The sequence below is a fragment of the Medicago sativa genome, chromosome 6 (genome assembly GCF_051527215.1).
Source record: "Medicago sativa cultivar Bolivia chromosome 6, Bolivia_mono, whole genome shotgun sequence".
Lineage (NCBI taxonomy): Eukaryota > Viridiplantae > Streptophyta > Magnoliopsida > Fabales > Fabaceae > Medicago > Medicago sativa.
In genome coordinates, this window is record NC_140754.1 from 57,484,160 (window position 1) to 57,509,471 (window position 25,312).

Sequence of the window (25,312 nt, forward strand, 5' to 3'; positions counted from 1 at the left end):
AAAGTCCTTTTGGCCGGTCCAGAACAGATATAGATTGCAATGTGTGGGACACTAATTGAATCTAAATAAACAACATAAACCATTGATAACTTACATAAATTCAGCAGATAACATAAAAATTTGAAGATAAATTTAATTCCAATTAAATAATCTAAAAAATTATCCACAAGTCCTAGCTGAACTGGCAAAAATGCCGAAATTGTTAGGCCGGATGTCATGACCGGGGTTCGAACCCCGGTACCTCCACTTGTGTGTGTGAGTTTATAATGGCTTTGTCATTTCGTCTATGTACTCAAAAAAAAAAATCTAAAAAATCTTAACAAAAAGAAAGAACATCATATATTTCCCACATTGAAACGACAAAATTAGAAGAAAGACTTCTTAAATAACACAAATGCATCCATAAAAAAAAATAAAAATGTATAACATCGAATTTTCTTCACATGTAAAGTTAGCAAGTAACAGGGTTACCACCACTATCAAATATTCCCGTTCCCGAATTATTTTGAAACATAACATTTAATCCTTCACAAATAGCTGAAATCTTACTACTTCTCAAAGCCAACGGCCCAACACTAAATTTACTCTTGCAAGACACCCTCACACTAAATGCCATAGAACCGCCTTGTCTTTCATTATTCATTTTATCCAAATCCCACTTTTGAAACGAGTTCATCAAGTAATGTGATGAAGTCTTCACATATACCTGTTTTTGTTCATGTGTATTTAACTCGAAATCAGGTACATTACTCACTGCTAACGTTTTGTTGTCACTTAATATATGAATCTTAAAATCCAAAAAAGATGCTCCAAATCTATTGTTTGGATTTTTAATAGTTAAACTAACGTCCCAATTTCCTGTAAGTGTTGATGAACTGTTGTAATTAGAAACCGACATGTAAACAATCTTCAAAATAGGAAGCTCAGGGTTTATCACAACCGCCAAGATAAGCACGGAAACTAATACACGTGTGAATGTTAACCATGAACATCGAATATACCAATGAAGGAATTGGTTAGCACTAGCAGAAGAGTTGTTGTTGTCAAGCGGGTATCCGGGGTATTCGTGTGACAGTGGTTGGTTATATGTCATGGGGGGTGCGGCCACAGCTGGTGGTGGTGAGCCCATGTTTGACGAGGATTTATCTTTTGATGCTGCTTTTCGATTTGATGGTGCCATGGATGATGTGAAAATAATTGATTCTATGTATTTCTCTGCTACGTTCTTTTTATGCCAAAAAGGAGTTATCTGTTTTCTTGGTGATCCGTTGCAACAGCTTATACTGTTACTTTTTATCACACACATGTACGGTTTTTGTCTATCACTCTGTTTTTCTTTGGTCAAAATCTATTATAGACATGTGACACATTATTCTATTTTTATACACATGTGACACATGTACGGATCACATGATAAAGGTTAACAAAAAGCAACAGAATTTTTTTTGTTTAATACAGACTGGCGTTAGAGCACTCCCGTATATATCTGTCCTTTTTTTTTTTTTTTCTATTGTGTTAAATTAATGTATTATACTATCCTGCCAAAATCAAATTAATCTATTACTCCCTCCGTCCCAATTTATCTGGGCTCATTTCACACAGATTAAGAAAAATGTATAAATAAAGGGGAAACTGGAATATATTGTATTGGGAATGATAAAAGTAGTATTATTTAATGTTATATTGTATTGGGAATGATGAAAGTTGTATTTAATGTTATATTGTATTGGGAATGATGAAAGTTGTATTGAAAATTGAAATGACTCAGTTATTTTGGAACACTTTTTTTTAGAAAATGAGTCAGATATTCCGGGACGGAGGGATTATACTTTTAATAAAATAATATAACCAAAAAAAAAAGTAATTAATAATCACAACATGTAATGTTAATATAGTTTTCTATTCAATTGACGATGCATGAAATATATATTGTGAGATGAAGCATTACAACCACGACTTATTTACCGGTAAAGCTAAAGCTATCACGTTCAAACATAAGGTAGTGTTCTAGACCGCCCAAAGAGATTCTTGGCCCATTTACTTAGGCCCAATATCATTCAAAGCCCAAACTCCACGTTTGGCATTATTGCTCACAACGTACCCCCTCGCCTGAAGGGGAGTGCACGAAGCAAAAAGACCGGTTCAAACGAACTCCAACGTCTCTCTTGCACGTTGTGCACGTTCCCGCAATAAAATCTCTGGCGGTTACACTTCCCACGATTTCGTAACCGCCAGAGCCAGGTGTGCCTCCTTAACAGCTCTGCAGCCCTCAACCTCTATAAATAGGGGACTCACCGCAGTCCCCAAGGTAGAACTCTATCTCCCACTAAAACCCTCACTCTCTGATCTCTACTGACTTGAGCGTCGGAGTGCCTGCAGGTACACACCCCCCATCCGCTCCAAGAAGCATCCTGACGCGTTCCACCACCGTCACAACCACCGCATTCAAAGCACCAACAGTCTCCTTATGATCAGGTACGATCAGTGGCGCCGTCTGTGGGAAATCACAAGCTTCCCCGTTTTTATCCCTAAAAACCAAAGCTTTCACAAAAAACTACCATGGCTGCCAACGGTGCCAAATCCCAGCTACGAAGTGAGGTGCGTATTCCTCAACAGGATGGCGTAACATCCTCACCTTCACCTGTGGATACACCCAGGGAGGACCCAACTCACGTACTTCCTATCCAACAAAGGCCTCTGCTAGGTCCCATCCGCCCTGCAGAGACGCCAGAAGACGCAGCGTCAACCGGCGTACTCATCAGCAACCTGATCCGCACGGTTCAACGACAAACATCTTTAATCGAGGAACAGAACCGCCGGCTGATGGATCTGGAACAAGCACGTCCGACAGTCCAAACCCGGCGATCTCTCTCCCCAATGCGTAACATAAGAGGAGGGAGCCCCGACCGGTCACGTTCCAGATCCCCTCGACATTCGGCGAGCATCGGATCTCCATCCTACTCCCGGAGTTAGACAAGAAGGTCCCCCCGACGGTCTCCACCAAGGAGATCCCCTCCCAGAAGGGCCCCGTCGCGAAGATCCCCTATGCGCCGCACTCCACCCAGGAGGTCTCCACCCAGGCACAATAGATTCTCCCGGTCACCTTCCAGTTCACTGGACACCCGTGATACCCGAACCGATCGTAATGCTTACGGTCCGTTCACACGGCGTATCCGGGAAGCTCTTATCCCTCGCGGACTGGAAAAGCCGCCGCAAATGGACTCGTACGACGGAACTACCGATCCGGATGAGCACATTGAGAACATCGAAGCAGTTCTCACTTACCGATCGGTGCGGGGCGCCATTAAATGCAAGCTCTTCGTCACTACTCTGAGGCGAGGAGTCGTTACGTGGTTCAAGAACTTGAGGAGAAACTCCATCGACTCTTCGAGCGACCTCTGCAACGAGTTCACCACCCACTTCACTGCGTCGAGGACGCAACCAAAAACGGTGGCTTCCCTCAAAGCCATCGTCCAAGGAAGAAGCGAACCTCTCCGAGACTTCATCGAGAGGTTCAACAAAGAAGCCGTCCAGGTCCGGGGCGCAAATGAGACAACGAAGCTATACCTCATTGCCAAAGGCCTACGCGACGAGACGGACGTCAAGAAAGCTGTCCTCCTGGATCGCCCAAGGACTCTCAACGAGTTCCTAGCGATCGTCAAGATCTACATCGCCTACGAAGAGGCTTTGTTTGCGGACAGCCTCAACAAGGTCAGGAAGGAGGAACCTGCTGCTGAATCCTCCAAAAAGCCCTTCCATGAGAAAAAGAGGGAAGGCAAAGCTGCTCGCGAAAGCAATAGACCAAACGGTCACTTCACCGAGTACACTCCACTGGCTATGTCAAGGGAGAAAATCATCTCCAAGATTGCTGTAGCCGATCTAACAGAAGTCGGCATTAAGCCGCCAAAGGCTCCAACTCAGGAAAGGAAGGGAGTCGACAAAACAAAATACTGTCGGTTCCACAAGTGCCACGGACACAAAACCGACGACTGCATCCATCTGAAGGACGCCATCGAACTACTCATCCAAAGGGGTCGACTCAAACAATACGTGAAAAATCCAGAATCAGAAAGGAAAGTTGTCGATCTCGTCGGTGACAGTTCTGAACCTGGCCGGACCATCGCCATGTCCATGGAACATCTAGGTGATTTCCCAGACAACGTGGAAATCACCCCCTATTCATGCACCGGGGAACAGTTTTCGACCGCCAACATCATCACTGGAGGGACGCTGAACATTTCCATGGTCAGCATGAAGAGGAAGTTCCCGGAGCTCATGGACGTCAACACCATGGCCCCATCCATCCGAGGAGGAAGGCCACCCTTGGCTTTCTATGACTCCGAACTTCCTGGTGGAGCTTCAAATTCTGCCATCCCTTTGCTCGTGCGAGCATCGATGGCCAATGCAGATGTCCGACGAGTCCTGATAGACACAGGGGCCTCATGCGACATCATGTACACCAGCCTGTTCAGAACTCTCCAACTGACGGAGAAAAACCTTTCTCCCTACGTTGGGGATGAACTCTATGGCTTCAACGGCTCATCCACTCAACCAAGGGGGTACGTGGAGCTAATGGTCACCTTCGACGAAGAGGAGGCCAAAACGACAATAAAGATCCCATTCCTGGTGATCGACTGCCAGTCTCTCTACAATTGCATTATAGGGAGAACTGGGCTCGCCCAGCTAGGGGCCGCATGTTCAACCGCTCATCTGAAGTTGAAATATCATGCGAAAGACGGCATCATCGCCTCACTCAGCAGAGACATCGAAGCTGCAAGAAGATGTTTCCTCCAAGCCAACAAAACCCAGAACTCGGTTTCCCAACCCAGCAAACCTGCTGAGAACAAAGGGAAAGCTGCTGTGGACGCCAACTTGGTCGAACTTGACCCCAGGTTCACCAAGGAGGACCTAAAGGAACAAAAACAGGAGAAGAAGGATCCGCTCAACGCGAAACTTCTTCGACCTGTTCCTGATGGTGATTTCAAGCTGGTCCCGTTCGGCAACGACCCCTCGAAGAACTTCAAGATTGGCAAGGATCTCCCCGAACTTGTCAAGAACCAGCTGGTCGCCTGCCTCAAGGAAAACGCTGACCTGTTCGCCTGGAGCGCAGCTGACATGCCCGGAATCTACCCTAGCGTCGCCTGTCACCAACCTACTGTGGATCCTGGAGTTAGCGTTGTAGCCCAGCGTCGTAGGAAGCAGTCTCCCGAGAAGTCAGAGGCTGCAGAAAAGGTTGTAAAAGACCTCCTAGAGGCAAAGTTTATTTCCGAAGCCAAATACACTACCTGGCTTTCCAATGTTGTACTTGTCAAAAAATCTAATGGAAAATGGCGTATGTGTGTTGACTATACCGATCTTAATAGGGCCTGCCCTAAAGACGCATATCCTCTTCCTAACATCGACAAACTCGTTGATAATTCCTCTGGCTATAAACTTTATCCTTCATGAACGCCTATTCTGGGTACAACCAGATACCCATGGCTGAAGATAAAATGAAAACAGCCTTCATGACCGAATCAGGTAACTATTACTACAACGTAATGCCCTTCGGTCTACGAAACGCGGGGGCTACTTATCAACGGATGATGAACAGAGTTTACGACAAGGCACTTCTGGGCGACATTCTAGAGGTTTACATGGACATGATCGTAAAATCCCAACAAGAGGTGGATCATGCCGCTCATCTCAAAAGAGTGTTCGAGCAAACTCGAAAATACAACATGAGACTCAACCCAGAAAAATGCACGTTCGGAGTCCAAGCGGGTAAATTCCTCGGTTTCTATCTTACAGAAAGAGGAATTGAAGCAAATCCAGACAAATGTCGCGCATTTACTGAGCTTCCAACACCCCACTCCAAAAAGTGCATCCAAACACTCAACGGAATGTTGACCGCTCTCTCCAGGTTCGTGGCCAAGTCCGCTCAACACGCACTTCCTTTCTTCAAACTCTTGAGGAAAGAAACGAAGTTCGAATGGACTGACGAGTGCGAAGCTGCCTTACAGCGCCTCAAAGAAACGCTTTCTGCGCCACCAGTGCTATCACGACCAGATCAAGGTGAAGTATTGTACCTATATCTCTCTGTTTCTTCTAACGCGGTAAGCGCCGTCCTCATCAGAGAAACGGCGGAGGGGCAGAAACCAGTATACTTCACCAGCAAAGCATTGTTGGGACCTGAAACAAGGTACCAAAGGATCAAAAAGGTGGCCCTCGCACTCCTCGGCGCAGTCAGAAGACTAAGGCAGTACTTCCTAGCGCACACGGTGGTAGTCCGGACGGACCAACCCAGATCCTGGGTCCTCCAGACGTGGCTGGTCGGATGATGAAATGGTCACTCGAGCTATCCGAGTTCGACATTCATTACGAATCCAGAAAGGAACTAAAGGCTCAGGTGTTCGCGGATTTTCTCACCGAAATGACTTTCCCAGCTGAGGAAAGCCCTGAAGAATGGACCGCCTTTGTAGATGGATGATCTAACGCCAAAGGAAGCGGAGCCGGAATAATCATCGACGACAACAAAGGTATCGTTGTCGAAATTTCCCTCGCTTTGTCTTTTCCTGTTACCTATAACACTGCAGAGTACGAAGTCTTCCTAGCTGGCTTGCGAACCGCCAAAGACATGGAGGCCACAAGGGTGAAAATCTTTACCGACTCGCAACTAGTGGCTTCCCAAGTCACAGGAGAGTTCCAGGTAAAAGAAGACCACCTCCAAAAGTACGTCCAGTTAGTACTAGAGAAAATGAAAGAATTTGACGCCGTAGAAGTAATTCACGTTCCCCGCGAACAGAATACTCGGGCAGACATTCTTTCGAAACTCGCAAGTACACGAACTGCGAACGGAAACAAGACAGTAATACAAGAGGTCCTCGGCGAGCCAAGCATCCCGAATAGAGGGACTCTACATCAAGAGGTCAACTCGATCATCGGACTGGAAGATTGGAGGGGACTCATCTCTCGATAAATAGAGAATGGCGAGCTCTCGACCGATCAGCAAGAACAGACAAGGTTGAAACGGAGGGCCTGCTCATTCACTTTAGTGGAAGGAACCTTGTACAAAAGAGGTTTCAATATTCCACTAATCAAGTGCCTAGGACCCAACGAGACCCAAAAAGTCCTCGCTGACATCCACGATGGCATCTGCGGACAACATCTTGGTGCAAAAGCTCTCGCAAAAAAGGCCCTACGAGCAGGATACTACTGGCCTACCATGCTGAAAGACGCCCAAGACTACGTGAACCTCTGCGATAAATGCCAGCGACACGGGGACATGCACCTAGCACCCCCTGTTGAGCTAATGTCCTTGGTCTCACCTTGGCCTTTCGCATGGTGGGGCATCGACCTTCTGGGACCATTCCCCAAAGCCGCTGGGCAACTAAAATATCTGGTCGTCGCAATCGACTACTCAACCAAATGGATTGAAGCAGAACCATTGGCCAAAATCACAGCTAAAAACGTACTCCGCTTCTTCAAGAGAAACATCTTAGCAAGATTCGGAGTGCCAGCATTAGTGATATCCGACAATGGTACACAGTTCACGGACCAACGGTTCCAGGACTACCTAAGGAATATCGGCATCAAGCAAAGCTTCACCTCCGTCGAACACCCTCAAGCCAACGGCCTCGCTGAGGCTGCAAACAGGGTAGTTCTGCGAGGAATAAGAAGGAGGCTAGACGCGGCCAAAACACAGTGGGCGGAGGAATTACACGCAGTCCTCTGGGCCTACAAAACTACTCCCCATTCCACAACTGGCGAGTCACCTTTTCGACTCACGTACGGGACGGAAGCGGTCTTACCCATTGAGCTAACCGAACTCACATGGCGTACGGACGCCAGCACTAACTTCCCGGCCAACACGGCAAATCTACGTGAAGAACTCGAATTCGTCGACGAAGTCGGGATAGGGGCAACCTTGCGAGACGCAGCAATAAAACAGAAAATAGCTGATTGCCACAGCAAGAAAGTCATCAAAAGAGAATTCGAAGTAGGCGACCTCGTCCTCCAGCGAAACCAGAAGGACTCCGAAGAAGGGAAGCTCGCCGCCAACTGGGACGGCCCCTTCAGGATCCGGATGAAGACCGGGACAGGAGATTACGGACTCGAAGACCTCCATCAAAATGCAATTCCAAGGACTTGGAATGCAGAAAAACTCAAAAAGTACTACACTTAGATGGCAAACAACGCCAACTCACTCTAATGTATGTACTTAGTTCGATACAACGAACTCATCGCTCCCCGTCGAGCAAATAAACGGAAGAGGAAAGTCGTACCACTCCGAATCCAAAAAGAAAAAGGATAAGAGGATTTTACATAACAAATTCTCTTACTCCTCAGTATGTACGCATACCGCTGCGACATCACTGCTCGACATGCTAGGTAGAACCCCAGCTCGCGATGGGTGTTTCACGCCTCAGTGGAGGGAACTTAGAAAAAATTGTCTCATTCATCCGCTGTTACACGTCCATAACTTTGGACACATATTCAGATACACAATCTCTTGGATGTGCAAACACTTCTAACTAATACTCCGCGTAAACGGTTAGAAAACTTCTTGCCTGAGCTCTTCCTTGCAAAACTACGCAAAGGTAAAAACTTTCCAAGCGAAGTCAATTGTTACCTGGAAAGCAAAAGGCACAACTTTGATTTCATCAAATCAAAGCTACCAAACGTCGGGCGGGCGTACAAGACTCTCCAGTCATTAAGTCACTTCGTCGAAATAATGACTGCGGGGGGTAGCCCGTCCCGCTACACTCAACTTAAAGAGCTTTGCGATCCAAAAGCAGACAAGTTCGAAAGTTGAACAACTAAGAGCACACGAATTATTGCAATCTGTCAAAAACACAAGGCAGATAGATAATCCGCTTTCGACAGCAGCTAAGAGCGTACGAATTATTACAGTTTGTCCTACATACAAGATAGATAGATAATTCGCTCTCAACAAATACTTCAAAGAGTAGTAAAGCCTCACGCAACGAGCATGCAAAATTCAAAACATTGTACTTGAAAGTAAAACATACAGAAACAAGTATAATTGAGAATGAAACAATCATATTATAAGGTGCTAAAACCACTAAAGGGCGCACAATGTCATTACAAGTTGGTTGTTGAACAAGAGATTAATTACAAGGCCACATCAGGCATGGGCTTCATCAACACGCCCGTCTTCTTCCTCGGGATCGGGAGGCGGAACGATCACCCCGTCTTTCACCTCGCTAAGAGGGTGAATTCCTTCGACATTCAGCTCAATGCCAGGGTTCGTCACCTTAAACTGGGCCACCGCCCGATCAAAGCCAAGCTGGAGGGCCTCCACCAAGCTTCCTTCCAGCTCACCAATCATGTCCACAAGGCCAGCGCGCCGCAGGACAGCAAGGTCTTCTGCCTCATCATCCCTAGGGAGGTCTGCCTTCTCCAAAGTCCCCTCCAAGGAAGCCTTCTCCTCAGCCAGCTTCCGAGAAGATGCGGTCGCCTGCTCGATAGCAGTCTGAGCTCCGGACAACTGCTCCTTCAATGAAGCAAGCTCACGGTCACGCTCTTCAGCGACGGACCTCTTGCTCCTTTGATCCTCCTCAAGAGCAGCGACCTTGGCGGTCAAAACATCCCTCTCCCGCACCAGAGTGTCGACCCGATCCTCACTGTCCAGAGAACCGTTGTTCAAAGCAGCAGCGACCTCCAAAGCCTTCATAGTGGCAATAACCCCATCAGTTATTGCCTTACTCTGGCCAGCTGGACCCAGATCCTGGATAATCCTTAGCTCATAATCATCCAAGAAAAGGGTCGACTGGGGACCACACAGCTCCGGCTCGGACCACACCTTCGGCAACTGGAGGAAGTCTCCCTTCTCAGAACGGACGGGAACGGCCTTGATCGGCGTGATTGGATCCTCAGAGGACATCCTCACCCTCTGCCTCTTGGCAGGATCCTGCACCAGCTCCTCAGATGGCTCCTCCCTGTCCAAATCCACCACAGGACCAGGGGTTGAGCTAGGACCAGACCCAGAAATCAGATGCTCCAGAGACTGAACATTTTTACGCTTTTTCTTGGCCGAGAGCTTCTTGCTGGCCGCATTCACGAGGGCTCCTAAGTCTTTCTTCATTTTCTCTGCAAACACAAGACAAAAGAAACTTGTCAGAAGAAACAGAACAAAAGGACAGCAAGAAGACAAAACAAGAAAATAAGCTACCAAGACAGGCATCAGAATTATCAGAGGTCAACAACTTATAAGTATTGATGAAGCGGGGTTCTGTTACTGGGGTCCCGTCCGCATTCATCAAAGGGTCCCCCCGCCGGTCTGTCTTAACCCTTTGGGGAAGGGACTCAATGAAAGCCCAGAGTTGTTGACGAAGGCTTTTCTCTTCATCGGTCAAAGTGGCAGCGGTCCGACCGAAGTCCTTCGGTTCATAAGCAAAATGGTCCTGAGACCAGCATGGGTGGAAGTAAGAACGACGCTTCTGCCCACCTTCCTTAGCAGCCTCCAAGAGATTTCCCAAGGCGGCCGCACTCTTAGGCAGAACCAGAAAGAAATGCTCTTTGAAACTCCGGATCTTCCCGGCAAAGGCCTCAAACATCTTCTGGGTCTGGCGGAAAGAAACCCAGTCCGTACCCCGCTGTACGGTGAAGAAGGAGAAAAAGACATTCTTGGAGGCAAGGATGCGAAGATAATCGCACAGCAGCTCAAAATCCCTCATAAAGGCATAAGAATTTGGATGAATCTGGGTAGGTGACAACTTGGTCCAGCGAAGCACCTCCCGCTGGAAGTTAGAGAAAGGGAGCCGAAAATCCATGTCGTTGAAAATCACTTCATACATGGGAAATACGTAATTTTCATACTCCGAACACACCCGGTTGGACGTGCTCGGCAGAATCAGCTCCCAATGTCTACCCTCACCGATGAGGTCAAAAGGTGCTTCGTTCAAACCATCAGCGGCAAACACCGATTCAGTCTCTAAAGGCTCCTCTCCGAGCCTCATAATGACGGACGCAGCAACTCCCTCGTCAGCCATGACAGATCTGGAAAAAGCAAAGGAAAAAGTGAATCTAACAGTCAGATCCACCCTTCCTTCACCTATCAGGTCGGCCATGGCAAGGAAGGGATCAAATCGCTACCATAAAAAAGCTAAGAGGTCTAGAAAATCAACTCACGCATCGAGGGGATCTACCCTCAGCGAACAGACCCAAAGCTTATGGAAGAAGCACAAGCCTGTCGCCAATGTTTCTCTAAACACTAAACAGAAAACAGACAGCATACCTACAAACTCTTTAATGCACGGTGGAAAACGCCTGAACCAACGGCGGAAACCACCAAGTCAAGCTACTCCTGCCCTAAGAAGCATGCATTCCTACGGTTTCTAAAAGCAGAACAGAAACTAAAATACAAAAGTAAAAGAAACGAGTCTCAGAACTCTACCAGTGAGGAAGAAGAGATTGAAGCTGCGGTTGGGATGCGAAAACTCGAAAGAACTTTGCCTGTGGAAACTGTGAGAAATCTCCAAGTCTCTGAGAAATTCGAAAATACAGTGACTCTCCAAAACAATAGTGGAGCTATTTATACTCGTTGCACGAACCACCCAAAAGTCACAAAGTGTATTCGACGCATCCCTTCACTCGCTATTCCTCCTCTAAAGCACTGCTTCGACGGCCCAGATTCAATCATACCCATTCACCCAAGGGCTATGATCCTTCACTACGTTTCTCCAAACGTCAATCCAATCAACGGTGATGATGGCACCTCGGAAATACAACCTGAGAACACGCTGGAAACTATAGGCACTCAAGTGCTACTAACAGCCTACACACGTGTCACTCAGAAACCAAAGGTCATGTCCCCTCAACTTCTTCATCGAGATGCTGGCATTAATTACGGAATGACATCCGACCAAACTGCCTGACGAGGGAATCTTTTCATCCGATCTCACCGCCAGACATACGTATACCGGACTCCGCCACATTGACAGGCGAACTTACATCGTTAGAGGGAGAACAAGCGCTTCAAGACAGGCGAGCCTATCTGGCCCAAAGCCTCAACATTCTCAGTCTGCCTCACAAACGATCCTCCAAGTCAAGGCACGCATAAGTCCGCTAACGAGATCCATCTCTCTACCTCTAGCACGGGGGTACATACCAACTGAATTTCCTTTGAGATCGGCTCCTTACGAGCAAAACGCCCGCACTTAAGTCATCACTCTTTATCAAGAGCAACGACTTGGGCGGCTACTGTTCTGGACCGACCAAAGAGATTCTTGGCCCATTTACTTAGGCCCAATATCATTCAAAGCCCAAACTCCACGTTTGGCATTATTGCTCACAACGTACCCCCTCGCCTGAAGGGGGGTGCACGAAGCAAAGAGACCGGTTCAAACGAACCCCAACGTCTCTCTTGCACGTTGTGCACGTTCCCGCAATAAAATCTATGTCGGTTACACTTCCCACGATTTCGTAACCGCCAGAGCCAGGTGTGCCTCCTTAACGGCTCTGCAGCCCTCCACCTCTATAAATAGTGGACTCACCGCAGTCCCCAAGGTAGAACTCTATCTCCCTCTAAAACCTTCACTCTCTGATCTCTACTGACTTGAGCGTCGGAGTGCCTGCAGGTACACACCCCCCATCCGCTCCAAGAAGCATAGTAATCCTCTATGAGTTTCACTTCCTTTAGCTCAACCTCAAAGTACCTAGTAAATTTTCCCAACAAACCTGTGTAGCATATTTAAACAACATTAAACAGAGGCCTAAAGGGAAAAGACCCCAACATATGACACATCAATCACTTAAATCATTTTGAATTTTGATTCTACCATATGGCAGCGATGTGAGACACACAGAGTAAACAATCATTTTGATCCCTAAATAAATGTATGTGGTCGTGTCGCTATAGTTCATGAATGTATCGATATTTCAAAAACACCTGAAGTGTGTCTTTTGTAAGTAACTTCATTGTGGGTTAAATTGACTAACGAAAGACACATTCAGGAACTATTGTGTGTTACATTGACTAACAGAAATACAAATGTACGAAAACTGAAAAGCAAAAGACGCATTTATATATGTTTTCATAATTGTAATAGATTAAGGTACTATTGTGACAACTTTCACATATTTAAGAATCAAAATTCAAAATGACTATTTACCCGAGACCTAAACTTAAATGATGCCTTAGAATAAACAAAGCACAGGACAAGGCCTCATATGTGCAATATTAGTCATGTATGTAGTGGACATATTTTGTACAGAAATGTACTTCCGGACCATACAAAATCTGCATTTTTTCTGAATATGTTTATCTAAAGTCATGTTTGGAGTGGAAAAAGTTCATGTGTAACAAAATACAGAACATAACTACATATACCTATTTATCATGATGTGAGCATGCAGTTAACGTGATTACCAGCTAACATGATTGCCTCTGAACCAATAGGATCGTGGAATAGATTATAGATGTGCTGCTATATTTACACACCGGTTCTGCAGAATTTAGCAAATGAAATCAAGTCACTCTAGCAGTTTCAACTTAAATTGATCATAAAATGATCACATACAATACTAAAATATTCAATTCTACTGGTGTACAACAGACTCAGATTTTTTAATCACAATAATCTACTCCTAATTTTCATCTAACCATCAAACACAAGATTTAATAATTTGTTGTAAGTATCAAATTTTGAGGGTGAAATGCCATTAAAAAATTATATTTTCCCTTACTTTGGTCGGATTTGGAATCTAAGAATGAAATTTACTTGCTAGCTACCAAAGTTATGTCTATTACACACTTTTGAGATTCCTGCCCACGATAATTTTTTCTGTTAACAGTGGAAGACCCACTAAAAGAAAACAATTTTTAAACAATGGCACAAATCAGCTTAATAAAAAAAAATAATACTAAAAACTTCAAACTATACTTCCAAATTATTATTTTCAGATTTAAACTGTAGAAATTAAATGAGTTTCTACATCAAATAAAATTTTTACCTTCAATGTTGAAAATTATACTAAGAAAAGATGTAATTTAAAAATAAAAAAAAACCAGTCCACCTATCACCAAAGATGCTATTTTCAGATTAAAATATAAGAGCTCAAAATTGAAATTGAAAATTTGTGGTTTATGCATAAATGAATACCACTATAAGGTTAAGCAGCAAATGAATACAAGATTAAGTTTTAATTTGAAAGGAAAGGGATCAAGGTCTCAGAGAAAAATTGGGACATTAATTATTTTTAAGCAATCTGTCCAAAAAGAATAACTTTTTTTAAACAAAATATCAGTTTAGCTACATTAGATAGTGTATAACAATTAAATGAATCTTCGATTGATAGCAAATAGCCTAAACTCAGATGTTTCATCTCAGAAAGCTTTTTTCTTATAAAGGATCGATGTAGTGGAGTGTGTAAAAACATGAGCACATTTTAAATGGAACTAACTGACTTCCAATTTCGCAGAAAGCATAAGGATTATATACCTGCGGATAGTCTCTGATGTTAAAGGCAGTTATTCTGTTGCAGGGACAGTACAGCCTCCACCATCACATGTATTTCATCCTTCAATGAAAGAATTGTTTCCAAATAGATGATAGCTCATAATATTTAACACGGCCTCCTTTATTTTTCTGTCAAATTGCAGCATTGTATCAGCAAGAAGACACTTATAAAGAGGAATTTGAAGATCCATAAGTCAATCTAGAAGAATACATATAATAGTTCATGATACTACTTACGTATATACCTATAAGTTTCGTTTCGTTTGTTGCATTCTCAACTTCTCTAAACGTGGGTATACACGAGAGAAAGTTACCTACCAGGTAAGTAGGCTAAAAAGCGGTAAGTGACGCCCCACCTACTACTTTAATGTAAACGTCGTTTAAGGTACCTCTGTTTCTGAGGTTACCTTATCGTTCTTTCAATACCACCTAGCCGCTTGATAACGGACTAGTAATAATCATTATCTTTTATTCTTGTACTACCTGGAAGTATATTTATGCTTCTTGTAATCTTTGATGTCTTTGCATATTTGTAATCATATATCATCATTCATACTTAAAATATCATAATTTACTATACATAGTATAATTATCATTTAAACTATCAGGGACTAAACTAGCGATGCATATCAACAGCCACACAACATGAATTTCTAACCCTATCATCATCAATCATACATAATTAGTTGTAATTACTCAAGACATAATGCAACAACATCAATTTCTTATATCTAACATGCATGCTTCATGAATTCATGGATATTCTCAACTATTAAAATTCGAATTCATAACCCTTTAATCCAATGAATGAGGGATGAAGGGAAGGAAACCCACCTTGATTTATTGGATCCAATTGTTCTTATTTGCTCCTATTCTCTTCCAATTCCTAGAATTTCCCCCAATTTCCTCTTAATCTTCCTTGAACCCTAATAAAAAATCTTAATATTTCTCTTATTATTTCTCCTTTTTTATGATCAAACACCCAATGGAGGAACTAACAAGGTGAAAAGAGGGTGAAATTTAGGGTTGCATGTTGAATTTGATCTAGAAAGGAATAGAATGGTTATCGTTATCTTCTTGGTGTGGGTGTGGGTGTGGATGCTGCTGCGTGAGAATGTAAGGAGAGGGGGAAATAAGCTAAACTTCTCATTGCCTATTTGGTCCATCTCTCCTCTCTGTGTGTGGGGGAAAAAAAATTTATCGCTTCTTTTTATTTTTATTTTTTTTTACGTTCATTTTATCCTTGCTTATGATTTTTTTTTTTTTTTTACGTTCATTTTTTTTACGTTCTCGTTGCCTCTCGTTAGTTCTAGAAACGAGCGGTCTTATCATCGTCTATCTTACCAAGGTACAAGAAAAATGGTATGCTGATTTAAGTCGTGAAGTCACTTGTTTTCTTAATTACTAACGAGTTACATCCTGATTTCAGCAGATTTTACTTGATATTAGTTATATTACCTCCTAATAACTTACTATCAAGGTCCAATCGCTTTCGATTTCTTTCGCTAGTTACTAACTAATTACTTCCTGGTTAGACAAATATAAATATCAATATTAGGTCATGTCACTACCTAAGTGACTAAATCAGGGTTGTGCTCTAGAGTAGACAAATCTTAAGCACTTCAGTAAAACTAAATAGCGAACAGAAAATAATTGAATAAACGACTTTAAATTAAATAATTATCCAACAAATAAAATATAAGCTCATCTTAGAACCCAGACCTAAAAAGATTTAGATACTCATGATAACTAAAAACAAATTACAAAAGAAATAAAACATACCCTAGAAAAAATTGGAGTGAGAAGAGAGAAACTCCTATGTGGAAGCTCCTAGTGCTCGCCTTTCTCTTGAACTGCTTCGCTCTGAATGAGAAAATAGTGAGCGAGGAAGACGGTATTTATAGGGAAAATTTCCACCTGATTTTAGGATAAAAACCCTGACTTTCTTCACGAAAGAGTCGCAAAACAGCGCATTAGGTCGCAAATTTAGATCAAATACACCAAATTTACATATAGTCATACTAGATTTATTAAGATTAAGATAGAGCTAATTAAACAACTTAACCAAGCACGTGGTGACTATTTCGACCTACAGTGAACGCAATGCTAAAAACAAAAGATTTTTTAAGAGGAAAAATATGGTCAAAATACAGGGACCTGAATTAATTCAAATGAACAAATCAAGTGATGGTATGATCCTTCACACTATTTTGTAGTTTATCTTAATTGTTCTTGTTAAACGATGGTATGCATACTAATTTAATGTTTTGTGGATAAATTTGGTTATTGTTAAGAGTCTCACATTGGTATTTGACTTAAGGCTCAATTGATCGTTTGATCAAATAATTAATTTTTTGTTTTGATTTTGGTTCTGTAACTTCTAAAACGCCTATATTGGTCCTTTAACTTTACCTTCGTAAATCAATTAAGTCACTTTCTATTAACTTTAACCACAAATGTCTAAGGTGGACCAACATTACTGTGGTCCATCATAGACCTTATTAAATTTTTTAACTTTAACCATTTGATCTTTTATTTGAAAAAGAAACTATTAGACAATGCAGGTTTGTTGTATCTTATTGTGCATCACCAACAACTAATTTTTTCTTACATTTCTTCATCTTCTTACCTAGGTATGAGCGTGTGTGTTAAGACTCCTGCATTTTTTTTTTGGTACAATAAGACTCCTGCATTTGAGATAAGAATTAAACACGACTTCATAACGTACAAATAAAAAAATACTATTTGAGGAGATATGAATTAAACACGACTTCATAACGTACAAAATACTATTTCTTATGAAGTAAAAAAAAAAAATACTCGTAATCCGTACAAATATGATACATTTTATTTAGCCAACTATATGAGACAAGGTGTATACTAAATTTATATCTACCCAAAAAACTCCATATGGAAAGGAAAAAACATAATCTCTAATAATGATGACAATCATCTTTTTTTCTTTTTTTTCTTCCTTTTTGATGTGATGATTAAGTAATCAAACTCGGTATCCTATGGTTTACAACACTCATACGATCTGCACATCGTTCCCTTGGACAAGAACTCGGTCATAAAAAATATACATTAAGATTTCGTATTTTGTTTCTTCCAATAACTTGTCTCCCAGAATTCGACTCGTTGAATTGAACCTTGCTTTCTTCTTATTTGTGCATGCAAAGATGGAGGATCATAAGGAGGAGGCATGGTGCATGGATTTGTGTTTGAAGGACCCTTGACCAATGATTCAATCATAAATTTCTTTTCTAATCCTTCTGCTTTACAAACCATTGATTCCACACATAGTTCAACAGCTTTATCACTTATAGATGGTTTGTATCTAAAGAGTTTAGCATATGAATTTAGGAGATGAAACATATAGTCATACACATAATCCATCTTCAACTCTTCTTGAATGAAATTACTTGCTGCTTTTCCAATTTCGTGTGCCTGATGAAGGAAAAAGACATGTAACATTAAAACAAAGGGAATATAAATATTGAGAACCAAAAAGACTCTAAGGTGATAATAACCTATGAAGCAATGTCACAAACACCAGATAGCGTACTTCCAAATCGATAAAATTTAAAAGAATGAATTAATGGAATGTAATCACATGTCTTAGTGTCAGCTTCGTGCAAAGACACACTTTCCATTATAATTGTACAGAGCTTATAATCATCATGTTATTGACTAAGTATTGGGATACAATAAGATCATCTTGAATAGGGAAAAACATATTTTTTATCATTTAAAAAAAACATATCTTCCCAGTGAGTTCAAGTGTAGGATTTGCAAATTACACTTAAAAATATGTTTTCCCACTTTAAGAGAACTATATCATGTAATTGAGACACAAGAGATTCAAAATTAATTACCAGCAAAGAATATGATTAATTAGTCTCAGTAAATAAACAAAAATATATTAATTACCTTTGTCTTGTGACTATTGCCCCAATCCACAGCAAACTTAATGGACTTGCACTTATCATCTTCCTTAATGGGCCAATAGTGATGCACTGGAATTAAACCTCTTGTGAAGAAATCATAGTAATGAGGTTTCACAAGTAAAGTGGGAGAATCACATGCTAGAATGTATTTTTCACTCACGGACCAAGCAGAACCTTCAATGTAAACCTTATATCTACACACAATATATCATGATTGAATTAAAACATTGATATTTTGATTACTATGAAATATTATAACTTCAAGATTTCAAACATAGGAGCTAACTTCATGTTCCATAAAGTTAATGTTGAATTTAAGGACATACCTATGGGTGCATTGAGCTGCCAAGTCAGATTTCTTGTACCCTTGTTGTGACTCTCGTCCCCAATCCTGAAACAAAACTTTCATTTGTTAATTTAGGCAATTTTCATTATTATTTTATCATAACAAAATACCTTTGAAAAAAAAAGTATTATACAAAAATAAAAGGGGTAAATATGATTTTCATCGCTATAATATAACATATTTTGATTTTAATCCATAAAAAAATGAGGTGTTTTCATCCTCACAAATTTTTTTTATTTTGTTTTTGGTCCTTAACGAATTTAATTTTGACGTACGTGTTCTTTACATTTGTTTAACATAATATGAACCTGCAAAAGTCGAACATAATAAACGGACATAACATGAACACATTTTGAACATAAAAGACTCATAATTTAGACATTCATATTAACATAAATTGGTCATTAAGGAGCAAAAATAAAATTAAATTTTTTTGTGAGGACGAAAACCTACTGTTTAATTTTTTCGGAACTAAAATCAAAATTCTTTATATTTTTAGGGGAAAAAAAACTTATTTAACCGAAATAAAAATTAGATTAGGAGAAAAAAACTTTATATTAGGAAAGATTGACACATACCTGCTCATATAAACGAGCATTCCATTCTTGTTTTTCAGAAACATTACATTTCATGAGGTCTTGTCTTGTTTCAGCAACACTTGGATTCCCTTTCCAATAAGCATAAGGTTCTCTCTTCATCCATGGAATCCTTTTGTTGCCCTCATTCAGCTCTCCCAATAGAATCTCCCATGGCTTAACGTTGGTTTCAGGCCTATATCATCAATTAAAGCACAACATATGCCATAAAACTATAATTTTTGCTTAAATTTCATTGTCACAAAAAACAATCAATCTCTATTTGGCACAATAAACATCATTTTAGACTAAAATATCATTTAAAAATAATTGGTTTTATGTTTACATTTATAGGACCTCATTGATTTATAAAAGCTTCAGAAACCTCCCAAAACTAATATATAAGTGTACACAAGAGTGTAGCTACTCAAAAAAAAGAGTGTAGCTACTCAAAATTATAGTATACTTTGAAGCTACTATTTGGAGATGCATGACAAGTGTGCAATCATGCCGCGTAATTGACATTTTCCAAACACATGCTTATGTTCTTTGTAGTCGTTAAGATAAATCTCGACTATTGAATCAAGTTAAAGGATAATCTAATGGTTGAAATTTGACTAAACGGCCATAGAGAAATAGGATACAACAATTTGTGAAATAAGTTTTGATGACTTACCATCCCCAGAAGGACCAATCAGGAAAAACAATATCCAATGTTGCATCATTGCCACAATAACGAAAGAGTGGTGGTGGATCAACACCATTAGGTCCACTATATTCACTACTTGGAACAACTGGCCAATCAACACAATCAAACATAAGCTCCAAATCAGGTAATTTTCCAGGGTACTTCCTTAACAACTGTAGGATCCCCCATAGAGTAAAAGTATCTCTTGTTTGAAATGCTTTCTCATATGTCTCTAAATAAGCTTTTCCTTTTAATATCACTAACTTGAAATTTGCTGTTTTTTGTGCTTTCTCTATTGCTTCCTTTGTTACTCCTGTGTGGGCCCATGGTCTTAAATCTTCATGGATCCAACGGAAGTAATCGGGACACGTGGAAGTAGATGAATGGTCTTGATTGTTTGTTGAGATGGTGGGATTGTTTGTGGGACATTTTCCAGTGAGGTTGTATCCACTGCAATTTAATGGGATCTCTATTTGATTCAGGGTTATTTTTGGTGTTTCATCTATTTGATTCAGGGGCTTTTTTGGTGTTTCATCATATGCTTTGTTTGTTAGGATTGGTTCGTTAGATGAAACTGCGGAGAAAACCTCCTACACACAGGGACATTATGGTCATTATATACACTATAAATCTCATCAAATAAACAATTGTGAAGATAGTAGTAGAATCAACATAAAAAATTTATAAAGAACAATATATATTCATACAACTACAACCAAACCTAATTTTACTAAGCGGGGTCATCTGCATAGATCGAATTATAGTATAATGTTTTATCATAAATCATATTTGAATCCAACTCATTAACCTTTTGAATTTTTTTTAATAGTTTTTTTAGATCTTATATTCATAAAAAAAGAATGTGATACTTTTTTTTTTTGAGCAAAAAAAAGAATGTGATACTAACAAACGATTCTTTTTGAGTTTGAAAGATTCTAACGTTAAAATTAATCTCACACACACTAAAAATATCTTTTAAAAAACATAAGTAAACGTCGATGGTTAAATTACATATGTAGTATGTACTAGTCATACACTCCCATTGTTTTTATGATAAAGACATATGAGTGTATGAAAGGGACATGATCTACGTCATTAATAAAAAAGGGAATGACCCTACTTCAGAGTTCATATTTAGGATTTGAATCTCTAAATAACTAGATCTCCCCAATTTAATTAAAGTGGCGTGGTCGTTACTCTACATTATTTTGGCAACACTAGCTAATTCAATGCTCGTTTTTTTTTTTTTTTTTTATAATGTAATCAATTTAAACGCTCTTTCAAAAAAGGAAAGAAACTTTAAATGTATCGTACCTTAACAAACCAACATTAAACATTAGCTCTTAGTTGGTATGGACAATGTATAATATATGCAAGGTTTGAGATTCAAATCCAAACCACCATAAAAAAAAACCAAGAAGAAGCAAATCTAGAGTTTTTTTTGGGTTGTGTAGAGTATTTTAACTCTTAAATATTATTTTTTTTTATAAATATGACATGAAATATTATGTCTAAAATAATAATAATAATAATAATGATGATAATAATAATAATAATAATAATAATAATAATAATAATAATAATAATAATAATAATAAAGGAATTGTTTACTATAATGATAGTATATTATCTAATTTAATCCAATGGTTTTTTTTTTGAAGAGCTTAATCCAATAGTTATAAATGTACGGAACAAGCTATTAATTTTTTCCTTCAAAAAAAAAGCTATTAATTTTATGATATTATCCCTTAAAAAATTATTAATATTATACCCCTAAAAAAAAGTTAATTATACCCCTAAAAAAAGTTATTAATATTATGGATGGGTCAAAATTTAATTAACGTTGCATGAACATGTAGCAAAAAATTACAATATAAAAAATTTAAACTCGATCTATCAAAGAAACGTTTTTTTGTTGTGGTGTCCGGGGTTCGAACCCCGAGCCATGCATATATTATTATGCATTGTCCTTACCAGCTTAGCTAAGCTCACGGGACAATCAAAGAAACGATTAATCTAACTGATTCAATCGCATTATCCATCAGCAGAATCTCACTTAAAATCAAAGCATAACTTTGTATGAATTTAACCCACTAAAATTACAACCAAGAGAATTTAGACTTAATCCACTAAAATTACCATTAGGATTTAGGAGAAAGCAACTCAAAAAACTAAAACACATTCTAAAATAACAAGGATCACAAGGCAACAACACACGTCAACTGGGGTGCAAAAATACAATGTTAACGTGGGTCGTTCCTTCGAAAAAAACGTGGGTCGTAAAAGTCATATGTAGGTCCACAAAAGGACACGTGGCCAAACATCTTCACATTTCAACAATAGATCTTAGAATTTTTAATTTTCTATGTTTGGTTGGCCGACACTAGCTGCACTCATTAGGCATTAGAAATATCTAGTAGCAAAAAAATCTTATTAATCTCAGTCTACCTAAAATATTCAAGTCACTTTGCCATACCCTAAACATATTGCATAGTCTCTCCATCGATCAAATCTTATAGGATGGACGGCCATCTAAGAGTAGCCTAAATCATACTCCCTCCGTTCCTTTATAATTGTCACTTTTGCATAAATTTTTTGTTTCTAATTAACTGTCGTTTTCAAAGTTTAAAGTATCATTAAATGTGACTTTACCTATATTACCCCTATATATTTATTGCAGAGAGAGAAATATATGAAATGAAGTATTAAATGATTAAGGTTATTATAGGAAAAAGATAAATTGTTGTATCAAAAGTAGTAAAAATATTTGTTGTCTTTGTTTGTGTAAAAAGTCAAAATGTGACAATTAAAAAGGAAAAGAGGGAGTATCAAGTAAGATAATTTTGAAGAAAGACATGTGTTTGAAAAAATTATCAAACAATTTATTCTAATTGGACAGCTGAATATGTTGACAATTCAACTAAAATCGGGCTTTTGGGTCAAGTCACATCTTTGTCTCTTGACTCTTGTGCACAGCTGTTTAATGGTAAACCCCTAATACGCCAAAAGGACATTGTTGACTTTTTACAGTTTCATTTTGTTTGCCAAACCTACCTAACTAAACCAAAGTCACTGAACCACTCTTGATCTATAAAATATTTCGTGTCCTCTTTGTATTATTAAAAAGATAGAGTCTCCTTTAAAATATGTATATTGTCAAACAAAAATTATACTAGATATTTTCTAACAATTTTTTTTTACAAATAATGTGTAACAAATTGAGTGAAACACGATTTTGCAAGACACACCAATCAAGTTTAAGAGCAAACCTATTTTAAAAATAAGTATTAGTATTATGTTGGATGGAGATAAAAACTCTAGATCTCCTTGTCATTCAACTACTTAACTTCTCACTCAAACACAAAGTTAACCAAGTATTGTTTGTTTTGGTGGTAAAATGGCTAGTGAATTTGCGGTGGCAGTCACCCACCGCTCTCTAGAAAGAGGTTAAGTAAAAGATATTATGCATATCTAGACTAGATTTCAATTTATATCTTTTAAATCTCAATTTGAGGTTAGTTAATTGGGTTTTATTCCAAAATAATATGTTAGGATAAATAAAATTAACTAATTATAAATAAAATTTGGATAGAGCAACAATTTCGATCATAAAATGTTGTTCTCTTCAAATTGATCTCTAAACTATTAAAATCAATCAAAAAAACTCTCAATTATTCTTCATTCAATTATTTAGTCTTTCGGTTAAGTGGCTCACATGAATGCCCATTAATAGTTCTTAAACAATGAAAATACACAAATTCAGTAACAATTTAATCTCTCAACTTCATAATGCAATCTCTAAAATATGAAAACACAACAATTTAGTCTATGTACTTTGCAAACTATTATCTAAACATACTCATTATTGTTTCTTTGGTCATGCACATTTTAGAGCAAAATTAATACTTAAAAAATATGCTTTAACAGTTAAATTAATAGTACTTAAAAAATATTTTGTTTTGGAAAAACTTTTTAAATTTATCCACCAAAATGAGAAAGTTACTTTAGAGATTTTCTAATATAAAAAAATAAAGTTACTTTAGAGGTGACAAACAGTAACATATACATAGGGGGAAGAAATTTTCAGTCACCAAGTAATTCTCATGTCTTTTTTTAACCGAAATGTCTTTTTTTAACCGAAACATCCAAAACAAATAACTAACGTTAAAAAATAGCAAACTTTAGGAACCAATCAAATCAATGTTGCTTGAGGCAAAGCAAAAAAATACTCACAGGTGTTTCGAGGAACCGCGCGTACACTAACGCGCCGACGATTAACACGACCGGAAACACCAACACGGCGGTGAATCTCGACAACGATTTCATGAACGTACACCTTCAAAATTACCAATTTGCCCCGATCTGTAGTTTTCTCTCCCTGCAAAAGAACAACAACGTTGTTAAATCTTAAAATACTCTGTTTTTGTGACAAAACATGTTAATGTTGCAAATTTCATACATACCCTTTTGATGTTTGGAGCTTGTTGTTAGTTAGAATACCAAAAGATGGAAACTTTGAAATGGTTCTTGAATTGGGTCATTGAGTTTTGGCCAATTTGATTGGTCTATTGTGACTTTGTTCTTGGGTTGTGATGGTGTAAAATGATGGCTGAAGAACAAAAGAAAAAAGAAAATTGGGTTGAGAAAAGATGTTAGATGGGAAATTCTAAAGAAATAAATATAGAAGATTAAGAAATTTTAAATTGAGAACTGAGTGAAAATGATGTAGCTGATTTTGATATTGAAGAGAATCACAATTGAAAAGAGATCACAATTGCAATCATGTTATGAGACAAAGGCATGATTGCAGCTGAGATGTCAAAAACCATGATGTCGTGTCTAAATAGCAAATTTGGAATTTGTTTTGAAAACATTCATCAAAACAAAAAAAAAAACAATGACAGAGAAAAATAAATGAACCTGGGAATTTTCTCTTGTCTTGTGTTGTTTGCGGAATAATTTGAGTTGACAAGAATGAGAATGAGAAATTTGTGTAACTTTTTTACATGTTGATGACTTTTTTATTTAAAAATAAAACGACTTTTTTTATCATATATGTTAATAAAAAAGATGGAAATAAAAAAAAGGAGGAAAAAAAATAATTTACCAAAAAAAAAAAGAAAGAGAAAAAGATCATTTAATAGGAAGAGAGAGATTATGTGAGTGTCAATTCAAAAGGAAGATTGGAAAACCTTTTTGAAGATGAATCTCGTGAGTGAGTATAATACAGCTGCGTGAATGTGTCTTTAGCCTGCAATGTATAATTTGAATGATTAATATTGCTTATAAGGTGA

The 25,312-nt window shown here is 39.0% G+C and overlaps 3 protein-coding genes and 1 long non-coding RNA gene across 7 annotated transcripts; 1 reads left to right on the plus strand and 3 right to left on the minus strand.

The window, feature by feature from the left end:
• Window positions 1-451: 451 nt before the first annotated feature.
• LOC146915869 (uncharacterized) lies at window positions 452-1,180 on the minus strand. The gene has a single exon (XM_085721470.1). It carries the CDS (start codon window positions 1,178-1,180, stop codon window positions 452-454), a length of 729 nt encoding a protein of 242 aa, XP_085577596.1.
• A 1,865-nt stretch (window positions 1,181-3,045) lies between these two features.
• Window positions 3,046-6,469, plus strand: LOC146915870 (uncharacterized). Its single transcript, XM_085721471.1, has 3 exons — window positions 3,046-5,301; window positions 5,472-6,095; window positions 6,182-6,469. Exons 1-3 carry the CDS (start codon window positions 3,046-3,048, stop codon window positions 6,467-6,469), a joined length of 3,168 nt encoding a protein of 1,055 aa, XP_085577597.1.
• A 6,573-nt stretch (window positions 6,470-13,042) lies between these two features.
• LOC146915871 (uncharacterized) lies at window positions 13,043-15,573 on the minus strand. Its single transcript, XR_015013602.1, has 3 exons — window positions 15,297-15,573; window positions 14,445-14,591; window positions 13,043-13,449 (listed from the first exon to the last, which is right to left on the minus strand). It is a non-coding gene; the product is annotated as an uncharacterized LOC146915871 (long non-coding RNA).
• Window positions 15,574-17,240: 1,667 nt separating this feature from the next.
• LOC146915872 (uncharacterized) lies at window positions 17,241-25,276 on the minus strand. Of its 4 annotated transcripts, none has more exons than XM_085718133.1 (8): window positions 25,211-25,276; window positions 24,482-24,627; window positions 24,252-24,396; window positions 20,007-20,608; window positions 19,334-19,526; window positions 18,736-18,800; window positions 18,393-18,603; window positions 17,241-17,909 (listed from the first exon to the last, which is right to left on the minus strand). In XM_085718133.1, the coding sequence occupies exons 3-8, from the start codon at window positions 24,342-24,344 to the stop codon at window positions 17,547-17,549; spliced, it is 1,527 nt and encodes a 508-aa protein (XP_085574259.1). In that variant the 5' UTR covers window positions 24,345-24,396; window positions 24,482-24,627; window positions 25,211-25,276; the 3' UTR covers window positions 17,241-17,546. The 4 variants fall into 4 exon arrangements, with proteins under 4 accessions (XP_085574259.1, XP_085574258.1, XP_085574261.1 ...); XM_085718132.1 differs by lacking the exon at window positions 25,211-25,276 and adding an exon at window positions 24,939-25,013; XM_085718135.1 differs by lacking the exon at window positions 24,482-24,627.
• Window positions 25,277-25,312: the final 36 nt, after the last annotated feature.

Coding starts and splice junctions, on each gene's coding strand:
- LOC146915869 (XM_085721470.1), bottom strand. CDS start 1,180: ATGGCACCATCAAATCGAAAAGCAGCATCAAAAGATAAATCCTCGTCA.
- LOC146915870 (XM_085721471.1), top strand. CDS start 3,046: ATGCGCCGCACTCCACCCAGGAGGTCTCCACCCAGGCACAATAGATTC. Junction 5,302..5,471: donor CTACCTGGCTTTCCAATGTT/GTACTTGTCAAA, acceptor GGGTACAACCAG/ATACCCATGGCTGAAGATAA. Junction 6,096..6,181: donor TCTCTGTTTCTTCTAACGCG/GTAAGCGCCGTC, acceptor ACCTGAAACAAG/GTACCAAAGGATCAAAAAGG.
- LOC146915872 (XM_085718135.1), bottom strand. CDS start 24,344: ATGAAATCGTTGTCGAGATTCACCGCCGTGTTGGTGTTTCCGGTCGTG. Junction 18,801..19,333: donor ATGCTCGTTTATATGAGCAG/GTATGTGTCAAT, acceptor GTTTTGTTTCAG/GATTGGGGACGAGAGTCACA. Junction 17,910..18,392: donor GCAATAGTCACAAGACAAAG/GTAATTAATATA, acceptor TTCCTTCATCAG/GCACACGAAATTGGAAAAGC.